Below are 26165 nucleotides of genomic sequence, written 5' to 3' on the forward strand. Positions count from 1 at the left end.
TCAAAGAATTAAAGATTTCAAACATTTTTTTTCGGTTCCTCTTTATCAGTTTATCAATACAGTCTTCAATAGCTAAAATGTGACAATACAGCATAACAAAGTTTGATACATAATTAAATACAAAGCACTTACAAAAACAACTACTTTATGATCACTTTCTTAAAAATCATAAAAATAGAGTAAAATCCATACATCTTATGTGATAGATACCTGCAAACACTAGTTTCAATTTCCTTTCTTTTGCTTTTTCATTTTGCTTTTATTTTGTGTATTGTGGATATACCCAGCAACACTTTCAACTTTTTTCATGCTTTTATTTTGTATATTGTGGGTGTTTTTGTGTGCATGCGTTGATTTAGGTGCACTTCTACACTCTCTGTATAATCTATTATTTTCATCTTTTCATTTTTTTGTCCTTTCCATTTTCCCCGCAGGATATTGAAACATATGCTTTTTTCCGGACATAATCAATAGTACAATAACAAAAATATAAAACTATACATGTAAAAGAGGTTGTCAAAAAGAGGGATGAGGAGAGATGCTAGATCGATAAATCCACTCATAGCCATTACTAATTTACATGTAAGTACAGAACAAACAACGATAATGGTATTAAAATTACATCTATTTTAAAAATAGTGTCTGGTCGCATTTCCTCACGTACTTGAATAAAATTTGAGATTCTGTATTTCCTAATTGAGATTCAATTTTTCCCATTTCCTATTTCTCTGCTGAGATACTTCTTCTGATTGATTGACAATTTCTTTTTTCTCTAACATCATGCCTCTTTAAAAACAGATCAAGCTACCAATACATATGTACAACGATCATAACAAACTTTTCTATCAAGTCCCAGTTCTCATTATTACATAAAGCAGAAATTACGGCAATAAATGCCAAGATACACTGGTTACAGATTTGCTAATTCAATTTACAATACCTATAAAACAAATTTACAGCAGCACAAAATATACCAAGTGTCTATTTGCTTTTCTGAAATTTGACTACTTTTTAGGTGAAAAGCTGTAATCTATCTTTTTTCACCATTTTCAACACGTCATACATGTATGTGACTTTTTTGCACAGGGTAATAAGAATGATATATTTTAGTTATTTTTTCTCAAACGTCCAGTATTCTGGCTATACAGGCATATGGGAAGTTTTAGTTGTAAGCAATTCCCTTTTGTACTTCAAAGTTTTATATTTCCCCATTTATGAGTCAGGCAATTCCATAAAATAATCTTTTTATACGTCCGACCCTATTTTTCTAAAGTCTTACTTCACTTCATAAATTGACCATGTCATGGTCAATTGAGAGCATTACAGACTGTCAAAAGAAAAGAATCAGACCAAAAAATTTCATGAAGGTCCCACATGTAGGGGGTCGAACGTACTTATTTTATGGAATTGCCCAGTTACAGCTTGTTACACCTTATTTTATTTTGAGACTAATGAATGTCAGGAATAACAAACCTTGTTCCATTGTCCATTTTTTTTCATGACTCTTCAGAATACCAAACCCTATTTTCTGTTTTTTTTTTTTATTGTTCTGCCTTTGTAAATAATAAACCTTAAAAAAATACTCACTTCAGTAACTTGTATCTGAATTGGATCTCAATTTATTTTTTGGGGCTTATATTTTTCGGGCATGAGCAGCTGCTAACAAAATCGAATCCTTTTATTTTTCCACATCATTCTTTTTTTAAAAATTAATACATTACAATTATTTGTTTGTCGTTGAAAGGCATAATATTGCATCTCATCAACAGCACTCTGTAATTTTCAATTTAAGACAAAGGCGAGAAGAAAATTCCATTTTTTGAGGTTGCCAGATATCTACATGTACTATGAATACCATTTGAGTGAATGCATAACCTGACAAAAAATATCAATGCCCAAGTTAGTGGAGCTTATCTATTCATTCCTTTAAGATACACCTTTTCCATTGTCAAACATCTTTTATGTGTATTCCACCTTAGTTTTATAGGGGTGGCATTGATATCATTCATATTGATATCATTCATATTCTTCGAGTTATTTTTCTTTTCAATACCAATTTTACTGTTTCATTGGTTTTGAGAATGACGTTATTCAATTTACTTTGCCTTTAGAACCTTTTTGATATTTGAAAAAAGAAAGAAATGGAATTGCTCATCGAACTTTAAAAAGGAACTTTTAAAGCTGTTAAAGAACAGTTAAATGTTAACACTCTATCCCAACATAGTCCAATACAATCACTACTTCATTTTGGAATATTCATACAAATAAGAACATCGTGAAACACCCAATTAATAACATTATCGTTCCCTCTAATTCATTGTATAAAAACGCAATTCCTATTTACAAATCATTCTTCAACGAATGCCTCAATGATGTTTTAAAAGGGCCTGACAAACAGTCAGAATTTTTCTCTCTCAATTTTCTCTTGATATTTGAGCGGCTTCTCTTGGTCTAATAACGGCTGTAAGGGCGGCCGCCCCCATTTCTATCGGCGGGGGCAGAGCGGCCACCGTAGGAGGATTGGGGTGCGGTTCTGTAAGAGTCGCCGTACCCGGGCTTTTCGGCACGATCGCCACGCCCACTTGGGTACTGATCGCGAGAGGAAAAGGCCGATCTTGAACTTGATGAGCTTCCTGTATGAGTTTAGGAGAAACAACATGGGTCAAGCATGGGGTACGTCAGTGTAAGGAAATCGCATAGACGATCAGAGGATGTGTCAATTTACCTATCGCAGGAGGCCAATTTTTGTCCATGTTGTCGAGTACATTTCAACGTTTGCCAGGTTTCCAGCATTGAAGAGTACATGTACAATATTTTCATATTTAAGGACATGAATTTTGTTTGTCCTTTAACTGTTGTCTGTTGTAATCCTACCTGACGTTACTGATATATGTAAGTGTAATATATAACAAATGAGAATTCTGAAAGGCATTTCCTTAACAAAGACCAGTCTATTATGTTAAGCTGTTTGTGCACGTTGTCAGTAAACGAAAATGGCAATATTTATCTGGTAATTTTATTTCTAATCATCCCCCTTTCTCTTCCTATTTCAGGCACACATGAGACATACTTCTTGTTATGTCTACCCCCTTTTTGATCTTTTTAGTTTCTTTGCATCACTCTCTTAATATTGAATTCAGTGTGCCTTTTTCAATACCCAACGATCTCTCTCTTCTTTCTTTTCATTTTGTAATTTAACTTTTAAGCCCGCCTTCATTGCTGATCAACGATTGCATCTTCAATTTTTACATAAATATTTTTTAAAGTTGCAATTCTTGTCCTTTTCATTGTTTGTTAATCTACTAAGTCCTTGTTAGTTTTTTTGTGTGGTCTGTAAGGGCCTCCTGACTAGGTGAAATATCGCACATAGGTTGAGAAACAGTTTTTAAACAAAAGTAATAATACTAAATGATTACACTAGCTAAAATATAACACTTATCTTATCAGAGGTCTCGAAGCGCTTTACAATATAAATTCAGTATAATTTTACTCTGACTTCAGCAGAGCAGCTGCTATGCACTCAGCGTTTCAAGGAACTAATCCCGCCAGGTACCCTTTCAGTCTCCGGGTCAAGTTCCAAGTTTATGATTAAAACCAATCATTCAATTGCAATAAAATATTGTTTAATTCATTTCACAAGAACTATAAAATGATTGGTTTGGCATCTTGAAAAAACAAAAACTGTATCTGAAAATTCAACATATTACAGTATCCTCCTAATTCATTTTTATCTATTTTATCATTATTATCAGAACTATTATATATATATATATTTTTTTTTAGGGGGGGTTGTTCTAGATACAGGACAGTTTCTTCATTTATTGTTCTGTCCTTTATGTTTGCACTTGAAATTATTTCTTTTGTAAAAAGTTCACATTTCATCCAATACACAGCATGTGTCATGCGAATCCTACAAACTATTGGAAAGCCGAGAAGTTATGGTGTTAGTTTAAAGCATTTCATAGCCCAAGGATTTTTTTCTTTTCTTGGATAATTTCCCCTACAATGGACATGTCAATGCCTCCAAAGCATGTGCTAAGGTTTCATCTTCATTTTATTTCTTGAATGTGGATGGCATATGAAATCTAGTTAATTATTGCATGAAAATCAGTCTTTCAGATTTCTGACATTTTGTAGAACATTTTATAAAAAAATACATAAATAAAATTTCAATACACATACTCCGTATGATCTAAACATCTTTATTTTCAAGATATAAGATATTAATTCCCTCATATTTTAGGCAATAGCAACTAAGAGGTTGTATTACCCCTATTTTTTCTTCCCTTCTGTTCAACATTCGTTTTCCATTTTCTATAGGTTATGACACCAAGGGATTCATATATATTTTGAAAATTCTTCTTTTCCCTTATTATATATCAACTAATTATCTTACTTTTATGTTCCTTTTGGTAAGATATTTTTTCGTTCTGAAGCACTTGATTGTGAAAGTGTTTCACCTCAAAAGTGGACAAATGATTAACAATTTTAGTTGGAGTCCACTCATTACAACACACCTTTCATTCAATTCTTTTCCTACAAAACAAAACCTATTTCAAAGTGTTAGCACACATACATGGGTGCATATATATATATATATATATACATCTAGTACTGTAGCCCAAGATTTGATTTTGGGATATTTTCTCCTGCTTAAACTTCAACTTAGATGTTTAGAATCCTGTGAAGATTAGGGGAAGGTAGGTTAGGGCTAGGATTGTTGTTTGTTTGGCTTATTGTTCAAATCTTTCACAAGAGCAATTGTCATTGAAGCAAACGGCATGAAATGATCCCTATCACATCTTGACTTTTTCATTCCCCCCAAACTAGTTTTCCATTCATCCCAAGCGTGGTTTAGACGAGTTTATGGTATGGAGGGGGTTAATAGAAACTTACCAGCAGGGTCCCTGGCAGAGCCATAGCTGTCTGAGGCAGCTCCGTATCCCCGGCTACTGGCCTTCTCTGAAAGATGAAAAGACAAACCATTCAGCCCAGAAAATCAGTAAAATAGTTGCTTTTAACTATGAATGAATTTGTACCTGGAATAATAGCTGTAGATGCAACATCAAAAAGGGTGGGAAAAATAGAACCATGTTTTTTGGTTTGATTCCATCAATTTAAGCAATTCCATTTACATGTTTATTCCTGAATTCTTTGGTGTCAATTCATGCCTTTCTTCATTGGTTCAGCTATGCAACAAAGGATCTTGAAACTCGATTGACAATTGCTTGAAAGATGGAAGTATTTTGACTTGCGAAATTGTTACTGACCAACTACTATACATATCAATTTCTTTATGGCGTAGTTTAACTTGATTTGTAGGGGTAAGCAATATGAGGAATTGATATACAGGTTACTCTAGCTACGTAGAATCTCATGGAATTACAGAAATCTGTTCAACATGAGAGAAATTCCACCTAAAGGTAAAATAAGATGTGCATTGACTATTCAGGGCCCCGTAGCATACAAGTTACTATTATGGTAACTTTGCCATCCAATGGTAACTACCATGGTAACGCTGATCATAAGCCAATCAGAATCAAGGACTCCATGCAAGTTACCATTGGATGGCAAAGTGACCTTAATGGTAACTTTTACACAACGGGGCCCTGGCCTTGAAATCGCTCTGACTTCAGCCATAATTGGACTTAAAGGTTGACTTATGGAGAGTTGACTATAATTACCATATTCATCAAAGGTTCTTGAGGAAAAGGAAGATGCTTGTCTTTCCTCAGCAAAGCCTCCCCTGGCGTAATCCCCTACAGTCTCTTCACGTCTAGCCGGTTCAGCATAGTCCCTCTGGCTACGGGCAGGAGGGGCGTAGTCCCGGGCGGCCATTGGGTCGCGTCCCCTTGGTGCTTCACGGGACATGGGTGCATCGCGGGGGAGGGCAGGCTCCCTGGCTCCGTATCCTCGGGATGCTGCAGCCGACGGAGCCGCACCGTACGGGTCGGCGCTTCGAGCTTGAGGCGCGTAGTCACGCTCGCCAAAACTATATTGGAATAAGAGAAGGGGTCACAATACTTACGTTTAGTGGGTCCTTATGTTCTAATGCTAATTCGTAAATCTATCAATCTCTCGACCAACCGGATTTCATTCATTCACGACAGTTGAACATGCTAGAGATAAACAAGTTTTATAAACAGGAAAGATATGCATGCAAGGCACAATTAACTCTTTTCCGATTAGACTGATGAAAGGACTAAGTGAAAAATATCTACAGGGAATGATTTTCCTGGTATCACATCGTAATTTGCTCCACATTTTTAAAAGACTGCTATGCTTTAAGTCTTTTGTATGGCATATTTTTACATAGGACTGTACAGAACATAGTTGAGAGCTTTTCTCTTATGACCAAAAATGCTATTCATATTTGTAAAATCAAAATTATTCCCTGGTCTTTTGAAGAGTACTGCTTATGGAAAGCCAGTAACACCACAATTCATAATCCTAGAAAGTGCATGTCTGAAAACATGTCAGTGGTCATTCATTTGACAACAGCCTGTACCCTTTTCTCATACTCTCTCAATGAAAAAATAAGGGTGTCCCTAGCTATCCATAGTAGGAATTAACAGGGATGCCAACCTTGCATGTAGAAAGAATTGCAGTATTTCGATTAGAAGAAACAATTTCAAATTTCTTTTATGGGAAAAGGTATTTTTATGCATGAATGTAATATTTTCATTAAAAAAGTATTTAAAAAATTAGACACTGGAGAAAGGAACAGTCGGCACCACTGCAATGCACATCATCTCTTGATGAGAAACTAGGATGTTGCTGGCTTTCCATAGAAGAGATATTGATCACAACTCTTCTTACATGACAACAATGGATCAACAACTCACCTTTCTCTGGTTTGGCGAGCTGGAGTTGGCTCACTATTGGCTCCATAGGGAGCTCTGGAGCGGTATGGATCAGCAGCGGCAGCAGAAGCAGCCCCATACTCCGCCCTGGCAGGCCTGGACTCGGCGTAGTCATAAGCTCCTCCTGCTCCACGGCTCTGCTGGCCGTACTCCTCCTGGGCGGCACCACGTCCAGCGGCTCCACCTCGGGCTCCACCACGGGCTCCACCTGATGGTCAAACGTAAATGTAAGAAATAAAAGTAACATCATAACTTGTACTTGCAACAATGATTCCAGTACCAAGTATTTAAATCAAGGTTAACTGTCACCATATCTGGTATACTTACATTAAATCTACATGAAACATGTAAGCTGAAAAAAAATGATCGCACTTAAAGGGATGGTCCGAGCTGAAAATGTTTTAATCTTAATAAATAGAGTAAAATTCACTGAGCAAAATGCTGGAAATTTCATCAAACTTGGTCAACAAATAATGGAGTTAATGTTTTTAAAAGTTTATCAATATTTCGTGAAAACAGTTATATGCACATCATCATGAATATTCATAAGGTGGGCTGATGATGTCATATCCCCACTTTCATTTTTTCTTATGTTATTACATGAAATCGTAATTGATTCATTTTCATACATGTGTAAAAGATGTGTCTCCATTATGATGAAATAAGTTGCGGCAATAAATAACTAAAGCACTTAATCAGTTGTCATTCCAGTTGTTTTAATTCATGGTAGAAAATTTTTGAATAAACCTAATTTCATATAATAAAATACAAAAGAACAAGTGGGGATATGACATCATCAGCCCACCTATTGAATATTCATGAAGACATGCCTAGAACTGTTTCCCCGAAATAATGCAGATCTTTACAATTCAATATCTGTCATTTGTTATCCGATTTTGATTAAATTTTCAGCATTTTGCTATGTGAATCTTACTCTAATTATTGAGATATAAATATCTCTAGCTTGGACAATCCCTTGAAGATCACCAACACATATGAGCTTATGGTGGGACAGAATATTGCTCCATCTTTATACGGTCAAGCACAAATGTTAAAGTTAAAGTAACATCATAAACGATTTTATGTGAAATTCCTTAAAGGAGAATGAAACTCTTGGAGCAAGTTAGCTTTTGTGAAAGCAGAAAAATCAAAGAATAAGATCAACAAAAGTTTGAGTAAAATAGGACTAGCTATAGAAGAGTTATGAGCATTTGAATGTCGAGATCACTAATGCTATGGAGATCCTCCCATTGGCAATGCAACCAAGATCTGTGATGTCACAGATGAACAACTCTCCCCTTTTGGACGCTGAAAATATACCCAAAAACATCTCTTTTTGCTCATTCTAATCATATGACAAACGATTCATTAATGATATAATGTTGTGAAACCTCTTTACTTGTCCTCTCATAAAGAGAACACCTCACCTTGTGATAGACTCTATAAAAGTGAGAATATAAGTGAAATAAGTACTAAAGTAATGAGGGATTTGTATGTGTGTGACATCACAGATCTTGGTCGCATTGCCAATGGGAGGATCTACATGGCATTAGTGATCTCAATATTCAAATGCTCATAACTTTCTTATTATTCATTTAATCTTCCTCAAACTTTCAACAATATGTTTCTTTGATTTTTCTCTTTGATATGGATTCAGCTGGTTTCAAGGGTTTCATTCTCCTTTAATCAAGATTAATTGCTCTAAATCTAGTATACTTATGACATATTTATTGAGATGAACTTTGTGGAATGGAATCGTGAAATTTTAGATGAAAAATGATCTTGCCAAAGATCACATCAACACAGATAAGAACATGTGGTACAGCATATTATAATAGCTTGGAAAAAAGAACCCACCTAGCTGGATTCCATGCTTATGCTAATTTATATGCATATTCAACAGCCGAGGGGAGGGGGGGTAATAAGCTTTCCATGGGCAGTGCAATTTAAAAATAGCGCAGGCTAAATAGGGTTAAATGCATAGTATTGTCATTAATTAGAATGTTGTTCTGTGATAAACCTGATTTTCTCAAAATTTGAAGTATAAATACTTTTTTTTTCGTCTCAAAATCACTTACCATAGCTCTCTTCTCCATACTGGGAAGCGGGAGCAGCACCAGCGCCACCACGGCCACCATAGCCTGCTTCACGCTCTGGTGGGAAGGAAGAGCGAGGGCGCTCTGCTGAATTCAAGACAAAAGCAGAGTAGAAAATGGAAAACAAATTAGTGAACAGATTCAGCTATACCACTTAGAATAAGAAAAGAGGTATTGAACTCATACCAAATTGGCAATTTTTGACATTTTTACAATTTTTAAATAAAATGTGTTTTCTATGAAAGGAAATAAGATTGAAAAGTAGGAATTCCTTTGATATATGACATCCTACAACCCAATAAAATGTTAAAATGATAGTACCGGTGTTGAAGAATAACAATGATATGAAATATCAATTGCAGTTTCACACAGGAATATCGGCTGTGCTTCTACTCTAGTATAATATTACCAACAAAATATATTTTTTTAGGAATAATTCTTTTCATGTTCTTGATTCTGTAGGTACCTTTATACACAAGTCTTGTACAAATAATTTTATTATATATTTACAGGTATTAATGTCCTTGGTATCCAAAGCATTTTTTAGTAAATCTTAAATCCCAAGACTAACTTATTTTCCAACACCACTTTGTCAATACAATGGAATCAATCAATAAATTGATTGATGGAAAATGAATTCAATTGAATGAAGCATGGTCATGAATCGGTGATGCCTTCTTGAGCATCTTCCTTTCTCTTCTCTTACAGGGTTCCCACAGAAATTTGAAAACAGAATCCCATGAATTTTCCATGACTAAATTGCTGCTTTCCATGACTTCCCGTGATGTCCCGGGAGTTATGTAGAATTTGGAATGTCACAAAAAATGGAAATCCTGAACACCAATTATAAAAGCAGAGTATGATAAGAGTATGAGAGTTGCGAGACACGACAAACTGGAAAGCTGCCATAGCCAAGAGGAAAATGCAATTCCATGACTTTTCACAAATTGTCCAAATTCCCTGACTTTCTATGACCCCAAATTTTTCCAGGATTTTCAATGACTGTGGAAACCCTGTCTTGTAAACAATAACTTGTACAGTAATTATGAAGTATGAATGAAGTTAGAAGTGTATGAACGTTCCCAAGCATTATTTACCTGCATGACGCTCCATTTGAGGTGGCGCCCTAGCCTCTCTCTCACGCATGAGGGGTTCTAAAATATGGGGGGAAATGTATCGTAGATTACTGACCAAATAATTAAACAGCTTCGACTGTTATCTACTAACATAATTAAATAGGAATGGTCATACACTACTAGTAAAAAAAGAGACATATTTACCAACTAGGTTCCTGTATTATTTTCCTCTCATACAAATAATGTCAAGTTTATCATTTCTATTGAGATCAAAAGGGACGATTGTATTGAAAGATTTGGATACTTGGTATCCCATGGTAACAAAGTCTTCATAGGTTCTTTGTCTTGTAAGGAGATGTGATTAACTGGTTAAAAACTGATATCAACTTGAGATTTACCCAACCCCCTTTTCTAAAAGATATACAGGCAATTTGTTTTGAAGGAAGGAACTATAAGAGGGCCTAATAGCATGAAAATAACTTATGTAGGATGAGTCAGAGTAATTTCTTTGTGTTATAGGGAATAACCAGTATCTAGCAGGATGTAAATCTATTGTCACATCTTAATCCTTCTTAGTAGTAATCCCAACAAGTCAGTCCAAGCCCCCCCCCCCTCAGCAATACAATAGCTACGTCCTTTTGACCCCCCCCCCCTCTACATTCCAGTAACCTATTAAAATTAATACCTATTGAGACTACAAAGGGTTACCCATGGTGGAAAACACCAATTATGTTATTGTAAAAAACCTGCTAATAATAACCTGTGTACTATCATTAATAAATACCTAGTTCTTGTTCTTTGCCTTTACAAGCTTAAGTGGTATTCAAAGGAGACATACACACATACTGCCAGTTCATTGCACAGTGCACAACTCTATCTTTCATAAAGCCCCCATCACACTTATTCCGAATCAAGCAGAATTGGCCTGAATGAAAGGACTATTGTTTGACCACCAATTGGTCATTTAAATCTACTTCCAACATCGTTCGAGAATACCCCTCGAATGTTTTGAACATGACCAAAACCTTCGGGACAGCCAAAAGAAATGACAAAAATATTTCGAATGCACTCAGAATGCAGTCAGAATATTTAGAATGCCCCTAGAATGTCCAAGAACATAGCACGAATTATCAATCTGACTCCATTGCGGTTCATTTTGACTAGTGTATGATGATACACCTGGTCAATTTACTGAATTTCAACTCAGTTTGATGAATTCATAAGTTCCTCCCAAAAATTTCTAGATTTTTTGAATATTTTTTCTTTCCGGCTTCTGCTCGATTCCTGCTGATTCCGAATAAGTGTGACGGGGGTATAAAGCACGTAATTGTATGTCAAATGGTTGGAGATTTCTGTGAAGCCAGATGTAGAAATTTAAATGAAGTTCAAGAATGAACAGAGATGAACTAGTATTTTTTTAATAGAAATATGTATTGAAAACCACACATATCAGATAGAAGTAAATGGACTGAAAATATGCTAGAATGATACAACTGATATAAATAGTCCAGTTAGGGATAACCCGAGCATGGCCCATTTTAAGGCCTTCCCCTACACAGACACCCAGCAATGATAACATGAGTCACTGCACAGCAAAATATTAGATTAACCAGTATGTCTATTTCCATGCAAACTTCATTCAACAATACACAGAAAGCAATATGACATGAAGCAAAGCAAAAATGCACAGATAATATAGTGCATCTTCGACACAAAAAATAATACATAAATATATTGCTGTAGTTCACAGCTTATGTCCAGCACTCTTCCAATGTCTAAAGTAAAATGATATGAATTAGAACAACGTGAAAATGGTATATTATATATATATTTTTTACCCAGATCTCTTCTCACAGGTGCCTCGTCCCACTGGGCTTGGCGAGTTGGAAGCAAACCTCGGTCGGGGTATCCGCCACCTAGCAAATGCAGAAAACAAAATCAAAATCTGACAAATTAGTTTGATTTATACAGTTTTCCCCACCCCCCCTCAATGGAATACAATGTACAAACACTGGGAGCGTTTCATGGCTTGACGGATGTTTTTTCCGACAAAGTCTGCATTTAGCTTAAAGTTTCCATGTAGCAACAGCCGGACATTCTGGGGAGCGTTTCATGAAAGGACTTGTTGGACATTTGATCTGACAGTTACCATAGTAATAGTGCTTCTCAGCCAATCAAAATCAAGGAAAGTTGTCAGATCTGACAACTCGTAAGACAACAAATGTTGATGAAATGCTCCCCCCTTGCTTCTCAGTGAATCAGAATCAACACTGTCAGATCTGACAACTTGTAAGAAAACAGGAGCTGATGAAACGCTCTCCTACTTTAGTGGCAACCTGTGTATCGAAGGACCACCAGAGTATACAGACTACAACTTTGGTTCCCGCTGAATTGTAATCCATATTGAAACAGAATTGCAAGAAACTGTCTGTAAAGACTGCTTTCTTGTCTTCATTGTGTGGTCTTAATATACAGGTTCCACTAAACAAATATGAAATGAAGAAAGACAGAAACACGCAGCATGAATTTAAAAACATGATAAAGAGGATAGAAGCAATTTTTTTTAAAGCAATAAATGGAGAAAGACAACAATACAATGAAAACATTCAAGATTGGAGAAAAAAAATTGTTGAGAATATGAAGAGGTGACACAAGCTGCGTGTGCCCAGCATTCTTTCCATTTCTAAAGCAAAATGATATGAATTAGAATGACATAGGAAATGGTTCATAGAGGTACTTTTACCCTGCTCTCTCCCGACAGTTGCTTCGTCCCATAGGGCTTGATGTGTCGGTAGCAAACCTCCGGAATATCCTCCACCTAACAAGTAGAGAAGAGAAATCAAAATTGGAAATATTAACGCTATCATCAACATATCTGTTATCCCCTCAACCTAAAGCAGCTTTACTATGAAGTTAGACAGAAACGCACACCAACAGGACCTCTTAAATAGGAAGATATGATGGAATATAGAGCAAGCAAAAAAAAAAAAAAATTGAGAGAAAAAACACCAACGCACCATTAGAAGTATAACATTCACGATGGGAAAGGCTGAATAAATGTAACCCTCATACACACGCCGCTAATGCCAAATTTTCTTGCCATTTCGAAAGCGAAATTGCATGAATTAAGAATGACATAAGAACTGGGTCATGTATATTTTACCCTTCTCTCCGCCGACAGTGTTGTCCCATTGAGCTTCATGTGTCGGTAGCAATCCCCCGTCTGCGTATCCACCTACTAACACAACAACAATAACAAAATTCTGAGTTAATCTATTGCTCTATTTTACATAGCCTAAATATGAAATGATATAAGAAAAAGTATGAATTAATGTTAACAACAGTACTGTCCTTCATCCCGGATTGTCAATAGACCAATCAGACAGCAGAACTGGAATGAGTCTGCTGCATTTCCCGGGGGCGCCATCACCTTTATGTAATTGTCGTGCTCCTGGATGGTCCCCAATTGTGTAGGATAATCCAGGGGAGCATTTCATGAAACAAAGAGTCAGTGATTTGCACTAACAGATGTTAAAAGCTACTACAAATTCTTGCATCCGATTAGTCAGTGAAAATCACTTACTGTTTGTTTCATGAAACACACCCCAGTGCTCCAAAATCAGTTTGTGGAATGTGGATTAGATTGTTAGGGGATGTAGAACAGTGACATAAAAACACATATTGAGAACAAAGTCACTGCATAGATTGGTGAAATAAGAAAGACACAATACATTTTAAGGGTAGAGAGAGAAATAGTAATCTATAGTAGGGTATGAGTACATGTACGTGAAGGAAATTGGAACTGAACAATTGAGGAAGAAAGTTGTGTTGGTGTGCCGTCACTGCAAAAGGAAAGTTACCATTTCGGCCATGGCTGGCCCACGGCTGCAATCGATCCTGATTCATGTCGGGCCTGTGCCGGGGCAGATCTTTGAGGATAAAAATCAAACATGGACAAATGCAGGGGAACAAAGAGGGGAGGTTGATCAGAGTTGGGAATAAGAAAAGTGCATCGGTATTTCACTGTGCAGGGCCCCGTTGCATAAAAATTACCATTATGGTAACTTTGCTATCAAATGGTAACTTGCATGGAATCCTTGATTTTGATTGGCTGTTGATCATTGTTACCATGGTAGTTAACATTGGATGGCAAAGTTACCATATTAGTAACTTTTACGCAATGGGGCCCTGGTCATGAGTTTGATTTGATTTTTTTTATTCTTGTATTCTTTTACAATTCATAATACATACGTAATTAACTAACAAAGAATAATTAAGATACACAAAGTATACAAATCTAGTATTGGTACAATGGAGTGTTACACATTGCATCTTCATCATTAGCACATGCAAGACATTCAATTTTTATAATGCAACAAATATCTAACCACATGCAGATAATTTTTGAAGCCGCCCCCACTCCTCTCTCAAAATGAAAATAAAACAATAAGTTTTAAACAGCATCATACCGATGTAATTAATCTAAAACTGCCAATTAAACCAAATTAATGTGGTTCTAAATTTCAATTAATGTGGTTCTAAATTTCCTTTTTATTGGACATGCTATCATCTTACCCCACCTCTTGAAAAAACAAGATAATTTAGTTCGTCCATCATTAAAGCAGACAAAATCACTTAAAAGACATAGCTACAAGCTACATTATAAAAAAAAAATTGCACCACACAAGAACTATATTCAAATTAAGTCTCAACCAAAATTTGCAGTCTGATTAGTGACTTTAATACTCAATTCAACTTGCTATATCCATGTTTTTGTTGATATATCTTGCAGATAATTATGATGTGTTTACAATTACAAATTAGGATTGTGATGCATCGTCATGTACATGATAGATATTGTACATGTTCTTATGCTGTGTTGGAATAATACAGAAAACCATGTTTTTTTTTATTTTAAAACATCAACAAATATTCTAAAGACTGAAAAAGTTACCTTTTTTATTAGTTAACATCCAACATGATTCACCCATGTTTTTGTTATTGTAACTTGCAGCAGATGATTTAGATGTGATTATTACACGTTTCTATGATTTTGATGTATCTTGATATACATAATATTGTAAAAGTTCTTTTGTTAGTTTTTTTTTTTTTTAGAGAAATAAATATTTCAATAACAATAAAACCCATGCTACAATAACCAGTTCGCACCACACAAAACAATACAGAGTACTGCCATCATTGGCTAGTTAGAGCTTATATAAAAAAATATTCAATGAAAAAATACACAGGAAGGGGAAAAACCACAAGATACCACTGTACACAATGGTTCCATGACATCTACTCCGGTGACAATTGCTCCGCTGAATATTTAACACACTATTGGAATGATTAACTTCAACCTTGGTTTTCACAATGTACCCTATCCTAAGTCTAAACTTAACATAAATCCATATTGCAACCCTAGCCCTTACCCTATATATTAGACGAAATAATTGTCGCAGGAGCAAATGTCTTGTCACCATACACAATATACATAAAACATACATATATTAAATTTTTTTAACAAGAAATTCAAGTTTCTATCTCCTAGAAAATTCTAGTTAATCTTTGTAGGTTTGCATGGTGGAGTTTATAACGTGGAGAAGGTTTACGGTTCACCATGTGTAATATGAAGAAGGGAAAGGAAATACAGGCAGAAAAATTGAAATGGAAAGACGAGAAAGGATGCAAAAGAGGAAATTAGAAGTATTCTTTTCGTGAAAGTGAGTGAAGTCCTAAAAAGGACTATAAACCAGATGAGATGAGCTGAATATAGCTTGAGTGGCGATGGTTTGAGCAGTAGCAGGCTGAAGTTAAGAGGGGTTACTCAACGTTTCGGGCAGGTTGACTGACCGTCTTCAGGAGTATTTTTCTGCCCGTTTTTCCTTTCCCTTCTTGATATTACACACGGTGAACAGTAAACCTTCTCCACGTTAAGAAAATTCTAATCAAATAGAAATATCTCATCATGATAAAACCTACCACGATATCCTTCTGGGGCTCTCTCGGCGGGATGTCCCATGGGTTCCCGAGCTTGATGGTAATCTGGCGCTCCAGGGTCTTGTAATAGGGGCTCTGGAATTTATATAACAATAAATTGGCTATCGTATAGCATATACAGGACTTGGTATACAAACACGTGGTCTGCCTTAGATAGTCTAAAACCACTTGGTCTATCACCAATGTTCGCTAATTTGCCTTCTGGTCTAGTGGTCTTCCCTAAACTTGGTCCAATACCCATTCTAAACATTCCCATTTAGACTAATGCACAGATGGCCCATATTCCACTTTATTTACTAATTTATTTGCATATTGCCATATGAAAAAATCTGTTTCATAAACAGTGTATATGAACAGGGCAGTAGAAATCATTTGAAGAGAATTCTTCAGAGAATTTCTTTTTTCAACAATAAAAAGTATGTAGCGATTCAACCAAGTTTTCAGTCAGTGAATACTAATTTGGGACTGAGCTCAAAGCCTCATACCTTTACCGAGTAGAGGTCTGCTTCCTCTGGGCCCGTTGAACCCTGTATCTTGGTCCATTTCTTCCATGGGAGGTCTGTCGATTAGAGGTCTGAAAGAAAAGAAGAAAAAAATCAATATCAAAGTGAGTCTGTGTGTCTTTATGTTTGTTAAATCCCCACGAACATTATCACTTCTTCCAATACATTACTAAATCAGTGAATATGTTTGCCCTACAACAGTTACTGTGTGGAAGATATAAAATTAAAATCTGTTTTACAGGATAATCTTTAATGTTATTGATTGAAAATTATATTGATCGGGTGCTTGATAAATTCCTGCAGGTTTTTTTTTTCTTTTTACTTTAGAAATTGAATGTATTCAAAGCATGGAATGGGCTGAAAATGTCAGGATTTAGTCTTGCTGTGGCTTTCTGATTGCAATCAATAAATTTGTAAGATAAATACACAAAGAGCCTTTTCAAAAGGAAAATAAAAACATTGCAGAGAGAGGGCACTAGATACCCAAGATTCTAATATTTGAAATTTCAGAGAGAATTGGCAGTTGAAAAGATTAAATGATTACCAAGTACTGTGAGGCATGTTAGATAATGATCAATTGTATTTTATACCATTGGCCCTTGACCAAACCTTTAGACAGGATTCAGGGTAGAGTGACGTGAATCAGTGCAGATGCTTTTTATAATTCTCAATCATCTGGTCCAGTATTCTGAAAAATGTGTTATTTTTGTTGTTGAGGGAGTATGTGCCATGGCAGCCTGAATGACCACCTGCAATTTGCATCTAATTGGCAAATGGCTACAACTGAACCGTGCTTGTTGTCAAAGCCGTAATCAAGCAAGACATTGAAATTCCACTCACCTTCCTGGCCCACCTCGTCCCCTTGGTGCCCCCCTGGGTGCTCCTCTGGGCGCACCCCTTGGTGACCCTCTCATGCCACCCCTTGGTCCGCCCCTTGGTGGTCCGCCTCGTGGGGGTCCATCAAATCGGCCACGCCCTCGACTTCCTCCTTCTTCACCTCCCATGCCTCCTCTGAATGGTCCGCCACGCCCCCTTGGCATAAAGCCACCCCTTGGTCCGCCTCTTGGGGAGAACCCGCCCCCCATTGGGCCTCCACGCATAAGAGGTCCTCCCCTTCCTCTGTAATAAAAAAAAACAAAAAACAAACAAACGTAATTAACATTGTGAAGGAAGACCAGGCTAACTTTGTAAGAGAGTCCAACTGTCATGAAAAGTTGTTTATAATATAAATGAAAATTTGAGCACATAAAAAGAGAGTTTGAACAAAATAGGAAAACAAAATTATCATGTTTGTAGACAGTAGCAATTGCAATTGTGATGAAGGGTAGGGACAACTACATGTCCGAAAAGAAGATAGGAAAGGTAATTTGTAGGTAGGGACAACTGCATGTCCTAAAAGAAACAAAATACAATTTGTAGGTAGGGACAACTGCATGTCCTAAAAGAAGAAAGGAAAGGTAATTTGTAGGTGGGGCAACTACATGTCCTAAAAGAAGAAAGGAAAGGTAATTTGTAGATAGGGACAACAGCATGTCCTTAAAGAAGGAAAGGTTATTAGTACAGTAGGTAGGGACAAATGCATGTCCTTAAAGAAGAAACAAAATACAATTTGTAGTTAGGGACAACAGCATGTCCTAAAAGAAGGAAAGGTTATTTGTAGGTAGGGACAAATGCATGTACTAAAAGAAGAAACAAAATACAATTTGTAGTTAGGGACAACAGCATGTCCTAAAAGAAGGAAAGGTAATTTGTAGGTAGGGACAACTGCATGTCCTAAAAGAAGGAAAGGTAATTTGTAGGTAGGGACAACTGCATGTCCTAAAAGAAGGAAAGGTAATTTGTAGGTAGGGACAACTGCATGTCCTAAAAGAAGGAAAGGTAATTTGTAGGTAGGGACAACTGCATGTCCAAAAAGAAGAAAGGCCCAAGAAGTACATCTGAACTTGCTTATTAAAAAAAAAGGGACTTACCTTGGGACTCCTCTTCCTCTGAAGCCCCCTCGGCCGCCCCTTTCGCCACCGGCTCCACCTGAGTGTAGAGACTTGAGGGCAGCATCTACTTTCAGCTCCACTCCTTCAATATCCTACATGGGGAAAAAATAGAATCAAATGAGGTATACCAATATTACAGGACGTTCAACTTGAAGAGTGGTGGAAATCTGAAGCCCATCTTGAGGGATGTCATCTTTGTTAAAAGAATTGCAGTATTTTGAGGATGCAAAAAATAGTGAGGAATGGGGGTGTAAAATAGTATTTTCAACTTTTTTCGATAGACATGTGTTTAATATTATTATAAGATAAAAATATTATAAAAACATACAGTAGGGGAGACCGGGGTTAGTTGGAACATTTTTGACAAAAATGGCTGTAAAATCCAAATAGATTTTAATCGAGAAACAATCATTATATCAGCTTGAAGCATATATCTCAGGGCTTCAAATGTACCCCATAAAATTTTTAACTCTAATATGGTTACTGAAAAAATCCACCTTGAACAAGACTATCGCAAACGTTCCAACTTACCCCCATATCGGGGTAAGTTGGAACATGGTATGGGGTAAGTTTGAACACTGCATGGTCAATTAAGAATTATACTAAAACTACTTAAAACTGTAATATTACATGGTTTTAGCCTATTTGCTTTATCTTATTCAAGTTCAAAATATTAAAGTGTGGATTCGTTGAACTTTATGTAAGAATTATACTAAAACTACTTAAAACTGTAATATTACATGGTTTTAGCCTATTTGCTTTATCTTTTTCAAGTTAAAAATATTAAAGTGTGGATTCGTTCAACTTTATGTTTTCTATTATACAGCCACTCACGCCAGCAGACTGTGTAGTAGAATTCCGCATATTTTGGTGCGTTTGAGTTTACATGCAATTAAGTGTACTATCAGCAATTTCATGTACTTCTGCATCAAATTTATAAGACAAAAATTGATTTTTTTTATTTTTTTCATAATTAATTATGCAAATAAGCATATAAAATTTTCCAGAAATTTGTTTTTTTGTATGTTTTTGCCTTTAACTCTATTTATTAAGCTAGTAGAATTTTTGATGAGAGTATCAATTTTCACATTTATAACAAATATCCACCAAAAAATGCAAAAAATATAATTTCTTATGTATTTTTTGTTTTTTCGAACTTTGTTTTTTCCGATGGACTTTGTCAGGAGTCTTTTGCGATCATAAATAGCATAAAATGAATCTATTTGAACCAGCAAAAGAAAAAAATAATCATACATTTATGACTTTTGGTTGAAAAACACAATTTGCATTGACCTTGTACATGGATTCACCTTTTTGAACAATTTTGGGTCCGAACATGCACATACAATTTGTTGCGTAATTTTGAAACACAGGCATCACAAATTTGGTCTCAAATGATGCGCAAGACTTGAAAGTAAAAAGTCAGCTAGCAGTGTAATCAAAAAAATTCGTGCAACGGCGTAGTGACAAAATTTCTTGAGGGGGGGCTCAAATTGATAAGGGTTAACATTGCATTAGGTGCCTACAATAGGCCTTAAATGCACAGTCAGACCTAACTGATAAACAAAACAAGCATGGTATACAATACATGTTCAGAAGAGTGTGAAATACTTTTTTTTTTTTCCATATCCAATATTTTCATTCATAATTATGTTTGGGGTAAGTTGGAACATGTTCCAACTAGCCCCTTCAATTTTGTTCCAACTAACCCCGGAGGCTCATTTGACGTTTATAAGCTTACAGCACAAAAAAGGGACTTCACCATGGCATATTAATAACCTCATTTTGTAGCTTGGTATAAGTGTCTATTATACCCCTAAACTGGCCAACTTGATCTGTAAACTTCTCTGAGATAATCAAACATTTCTGAACGAGAAAAAATTTACTCAGAAGGTCAAAAAACAAAAATTTGTTTCTATTTCACCAGGCTTGTTGCACATGTGTTGTCTGTAATATGGTGGATGGCCGTTGATAATGACAATAACTTGAGGGCAGTATTGCAGAAATTTATTTAAAGACGTTAAAGAAAATTACAATGTTTCAACTTACCCCATGTTCCAACTAACCCCGGTCTCCCCTACTTATATCACACAGTAGATAAAATATGCCCCCCCCCCAAAAAAAAAAAAGACGAAAACTTGATATATCGACATGACCACTCAAAGTAGTTTTGAATGACTGATCCTATCAATCTCAGCTAAGCAAATCATCAATACAATAATTCTTAATCTAGCAGACATAAGCACCTTTTACAAATTGTTCTCACATACAGCAATGGTACTTTTACACATATGAGAAAAAGTCCATTTACTTCTTTTTCAGGCTACTTTTGAGCTTACCAGACCAAATTTGCATTAAACTCTTTAGAGGTTCTTTTTAAGGGCTCTTCAGGGCAACTTTGGGGGCAAATTCACCAGAGTCCCGGTGCAAAAATTTCCCCAGTACAAATTGGTGGAGGGTGGAACCTCTAGTCTGGTTCTCATCTTACATTTGCCACTGATTCAATCAAGCTCAGTCATGTAAAGCATCAATGTCATAATTCTTAATCTAACTTTGTAAATAATTCAAATTTGAAGAATGCAAATATATGATCTCCAAGAGTTTGTTTCTTTATGACTTTTGACCTTACCTTTCCATTCATTCCCTGTATAGCATCATTTGCATCCTCCTCGCTATCATATGTGATGAAGCCAAATCCTCTAGATTCTCCGGTCTCTCTATGTTTCATCAAGTTTACTGATAAGGAAACAATTGAAAGATTGATAAATACAATTCTTCCTGCATGTCAGACAGTCAATAGGCAATGCATACAGATCTCTACATTGCAAGACATTAGATGTAGAGATAAAATGGATAAAACTTTCATAAGGGTCCAGTTTCATAAAGACTCGATATAATATCAAATGCACGAGTTTACTATCAGCCAATAAAATCAAATGATTTTAGTAGCTTTAACCCTATCTAGGCTGGGGGGGGGGGGGTGATTTATTTTGACTAGCATTAGCAGCTGCATGAGTTGGTAGCGAATCGGCATGCAAGTTGAATTTTCTGACTCATCATCATAGGCGTAATTCCCCTAATTTACCTCCATCCACGTCACTAGAGCTAGAAACTTGATCATCATTCTCTTCATCTTCAAAATCATCAAATTAAAAATCCAAAATCTAGATAATCTTCTGGGTTTTCTTTCATTTCGTGATCGAAGTATTCAGTGACAGTGTGGAGAAAACATACCCTCGCAACAGGTTCTGCATGCAATGGAGCTTGACGTGGGAAAGCCAATCACGTCTCTCGTACACTCATACACGTCATCAAATTCAAGTCAATTCAGAGACCGATGGGAGGCGTATTTCGGAGAGGCATTTTCACGCTTTTTAATTGGCGATTTCCACCTCATGTATTACTTTCGTTATTTTTGAATGACCAAATGATAATCCCCACATGACCTTTCCACTGATATATAATAAGGCCATATTCATAATCAATATATTTCTCCTTTAAGGCAAGGCCAAGGTGTTCTATTGCAAGGTACTTAAATTGGAATATGTCTGGACTTTATGAAAAGCTAAATCGAACCTTCCAGAAAATAAACCTGTTTACTGAGGCACACTTAAAACATACACAATAATTAGTTGTCTATATGTCATGGACAGATACAGACCATATGCTCTAATATTGTTCATGCTTACCTTGAGATATTTTGCCGAACTTGACAAATATTGATTCTAATTTCGCATCGTCCCATGTCTTAGGAATGTTGCTCACAAAGACCTTGTTTGGCGAGTCTTTAACTGCAGCAGGCATCTTGAATGATTGTGTTTATTTCAATTGTCTAGAGATAAAAAAAAAGAATGAAGAATAATAAATTAAAACAAGTCTGCGCAGAGCCCGTTGTCTACACATACACATATCTGTGCGGTTCTAATAAAAGAAGCCACGCAATGAACACAAACTTTACACATGCAATACATATTACATACATATTGGCCTCAAAATGCAGCCTTTCTCGTGGAATCCAGAATCGTGTGTTAGTGAGTGGGTGTGCAGACATGCACCATCTTTTTGTTAGGTAGGACTACAATGACTTAGGAAGCTCTTGATTTTTTACAAAAAATACATCAAAAATCCACAGCACCCATAATGAAAATTATTTAAAAGTGCTCATATAAATTTCATGCAGATCAACGACAGCACCATCCAGTGCCTATACCCAAAGCTCGACATTGGCAGTGATCCAGGGCCACCAGAAATTCACCTCGGGCAACCATTATTGAATTTTTTTAAATCAAATTGCAAGCCAGATCGTCTTCCGACTTTTTCTTCAATCTACACACACGATTTGCATGCTGTTGCCAAGCGAAAGACAATGAAATCAAGGTGGCGACGTAATCACGGTGGCAAGTTTTCCCCATCTTTTCATAACATTTTTCTTGCATTTTGAATGAATTCTTGTTTAAAAATGAAATCAATATCTTAGAAATGTCGGAAATGAAGTTATATTAGGGAGTTCGGTGAAATGCCACTTTCAGAATTTGTATCTGTCTGTGCACCCATGTATAAAACAAGTATGAAGCCACTCGACCAAAAAAGTAGTGGGTATGTGCCGCGGGCGAGACAAAAAACGGGGGCCTTGGAGCGGGCTTATTGTAAAAAGGAGGGTCCTCGGAACGACAAAATGTTTGTGAAAACGGGGGTCCTTGGAACGGGTCGCCTGCGTGTGATTGCGTATTCATCTCTATGGAACGGGCATAAGTGCATGCAGCTATAGCCTGGCGGCACAGGCGCCGGGTGCGCTAGCGCAGATGCGATGGTCGGACAGCGCTCTGCGGCCGCTTTTCACCAAAACTGTGGCTCATTATAGCAGATCAATACGGCGGGAACGGCGTAACGGAAAATATGCGAAACTTTGGAGCGGATTTCTTTCTTCTTTTTTCTCGATAAGAAAATGCTATGCTTTGGAGCGGCTTTCTTTGTTCTTTTTCTCAATAAGACAAAAATGCTATGCCTTGGAACGGAAATTTGAGTGTAAAAATGGGGGTCCCCTCCGCGGCACATACCCACTATGCATTATATACTGAGTGCCCCCCCCCCCCCCCGGAGCTACGCTGCCTCCAATGTACATGATTTAGCCTAAATTTTAGGTCTAGATCTCTTCTTAGCAGTAGAGGCGCACGGCCAATATTGGAGACTGTCTCCAATGTGGGAGATTATCTCCCATATCAGAGACTAGTTTTGTAAAGAATTTTGGTATCCATTTTCAGAGACAGTCTCCAGTTTTGGAGTCCAATTTCCTTTGTTTACATTTGCTGCAAAAGGATTACCTTGGCGGCAAATAAAAATGTGATAAGCAGATTCCTCATGAAAAATTACCCCTTTTCACTGTCTACTTTTGTTTTGATAAGGATTTTTGTTGTCAATCACACACAAAACAAATGGGCTTCTGACCTCAGTAGGCGGTGCTGCACCATCCCGAGTTTGCTCAATCTCGAGATTTTAGCCCGATCGGCCAACTTGGCGATTAATCTCGAGATTCAAGAAACCCTGTCTCCACCATCGCAAGATGAGAGATTCCTGCTCGAGCGAGGCAACAAGCCCGATATTCCGAGCATGTGCACTTTCGGATCTTGGAGTTTCAACGGCCCGCGCTTTTGAATAACTTCCCGCGATATGCAAGCAATGTACTCCTTTCACTAGCACTTTCGCCGAATTCGACCGGTGTTATGCAACAATCCTCTCAGCTCAGCGAGTGAAGAAGTGATGTATTCTTCGTTAAATATGATGGCGGAGTAGGAGGCAACAACAGAGAGAGAGAGAGAGGGAGAGAAGGAGGAAAGAAATGCTATTTGCTCACATTTTGCGAAGGAATAAGACGACACTGCTGTCAGTGTTGTTATTGAATATGACCATCGTCGATGAGCGCCTCTCCCTTCGGTCTAGTCTCTCCCAAAATCCATTCACTGGTGGGACACCATCGTTGCTGATTAGGCAATTGATGAACGCTATTCGCGATAATATCTATTCGCATGTATAAAGTTGACTTTCGCACGTGTTTATGTTTTGACCAAGGCGGAAGTGGAACACGAATTGCATTATGGACTGACGTCATGAATAAATTACCCCGAGTCGAATCTCGAGTGCGTCTGCACCTACAAATTAGCGGGATAATTCGTAAAATAGCGCGCTATTTTGCAAATAAACCCAAGTTGACTTGGGATTGCAATCTCAAGTTAATCCTACGAACTAGCGCGATAATTGCGTCTCCACTGCAAACTATCTCGAGATTTTTCAGATCGGGATAATTTGCCGGATCAGAAATAGCGCGCTAATTTGAAAACTCGGGATGGTGCAGACGGCCCTAGTGAGACAAAATTTTGGGTGGAAAAAATCATGCTTTTGTTGGTGTTGTTTCTTTTGTCCTTTTGCAAAGCAAGTCTCCAATGTGGGAGATTGTCTCCCCTATTGGAGTCTCCCATATTGGCCGTGCGCCTCTACTGCTTAGAAATAGAAGTAGAAATCTCGGGGGCGAAAGTTTCAGGTTTTTTGGCAGTACACGCAGCTGGATGGGAAGGAATTCCTGGCTCCGTTGAGAGAAAGCATACATTAGTAAATGATTTTTACTCTCTAGGAGCCTCCTGGCTACTCCAGAAAGAATGGACAGTTGTTCCAGTCTAAAAACTCACTCTCTGCTCTGACAAGTCGAGTCACAACTCACATTCCCTACATCATGTCATTTGCCATGCATGTAGATTCGTACAGTCAACACACAACATGCATCAATACCACACTGCAGCTGCACAGTCCGACCAATTCACAAATCCACCACAAAAACTAAGAGCAGGGTTCCAATTTTTACATTTATAACAAGAGACGTATTACTTAAAACACGAATATACTCAAAACATACAGTTCAAAAATCAATATATCGGTTTTAGAGTCAGTATGTTATCATCATACTTACAAAATACAGTTATTAACTAGGCTTTTAGTCAGCGCTTCACGTGTTTTTGGCGTGCACCTTCTGCTGTTTGACAATGCATGTACGCATGCGCAAAAGCGATAACTCGAAAACGCTTTTTTTTTTCCAACAAAGCCACTCTTTGCGCACGCGCACTCACGAGCTTGCGTTAGGTGCTCTTGAGAGGCACAAAAGTTTTTTTTTTTTTAGGGGAAAATGTCATGCATCCGCTAAAAACAAGAGGACCCTTTATCCTTGTCAATTTTTTTCTGGAACAAAGTGACCTCGATTTGGTAAGGAAAACTTTTTTTTCGCTTGTCAATTTTTTCCTGTACAAAAATGCCACCCCTTTTTGGAAAATCCCTGGGTCTAATAAGACCGGTATAACTGGATGGAGTTGGGGAGGTTTGGGGAGGAAGACCTGTGGGTTATGGCTATTAAGTTAGCCTTTTCCATACCCAGGCAGCCTCTCCAACTCTTACTCTCATCCAGGTCTTATTTTCTCTATCGTGGAAAATTTTGATTGATCTTGTCTCTGATTTGTTTGTATTCGCTATGTTTTTTTTTTTTTTTTGGTATTCTATAGACACTGCTAGTTTAAAAACGAGCACATAGACCTCATATTTTTAATGTTTTGACGTCTTTAGAATATATTCCTCTACAAATCTAGAGAGTATAATG

The 26165-nt window shown here is 37.0% G+C and overlaps 1 protein-coding gene across 20 annotated transcripts; it reads right to left on the reverse strand.

Moving 5' to 3' along the window:
* Positions 1–113: 113 nt before the first annotated feature.
* Positions 114–25656, reverse strand: LOC129279409 (RNA-binding motif protein, X chromosome-like). Of its 20 annotated transcripts, none has more exons than XM_064111161.1 (17): positions 25488–25584; positions 22219–22361; positions 21159–21265; positions 18509–18621; positions 17379–17657; positions 16527–16609; positions 16018–16110; positions 13896–13964; positions 13199–13273; positions 12779–12853; positions 11874–11951; positions 10057–10113; positions 8942–9046; positions 6846–7071; positions 5685–5992; positions 4897–4962; positions 114–2633 (listed from the first exon to the last, which is right to left on the reverse strand). In XM_064111161.1, exons 2-17 carry the CDS (start codon positions 22331–22333, stop codon positions 2452–2454), a joined length of 2031 nt encoding a protein of 676 aa, XP_063967231.1. In that variant the 5' UTR covers positions 22334–22361; positions 25488–25584; the 3' UTR covers positions 114–2451. The 20 variants fall into 20 exon arrangements, with proteins under 20 accessions (XP_063967231.1, XP_063967230.1, XP_063967229.1 ...); XM_064111160.1 differs by having other exon boundaries at positions 8942–9043; positions 16521–16609; XM_064111159.1 differs by having other exon boundaries at positions 16521–16609.
* Between the last annotated feature and the right edge of the window lie 509 nt (positions 25657–26165).

Source organism: Lytechinus pictus, chromosome 16 (genome assembly GCF_037042905.1).
Source record: "Lytechinus pictus isolate F3 Inbred chromosome 16, Lp3.0, whole genome shotgun sequence".
Lineage (NCBI taxonomy): Eukaryota > Metazoa > Echinodermata > Echinoidea > Temnopleuroida > Toxopneustidae > Lytechinus > Lytechinus pictus.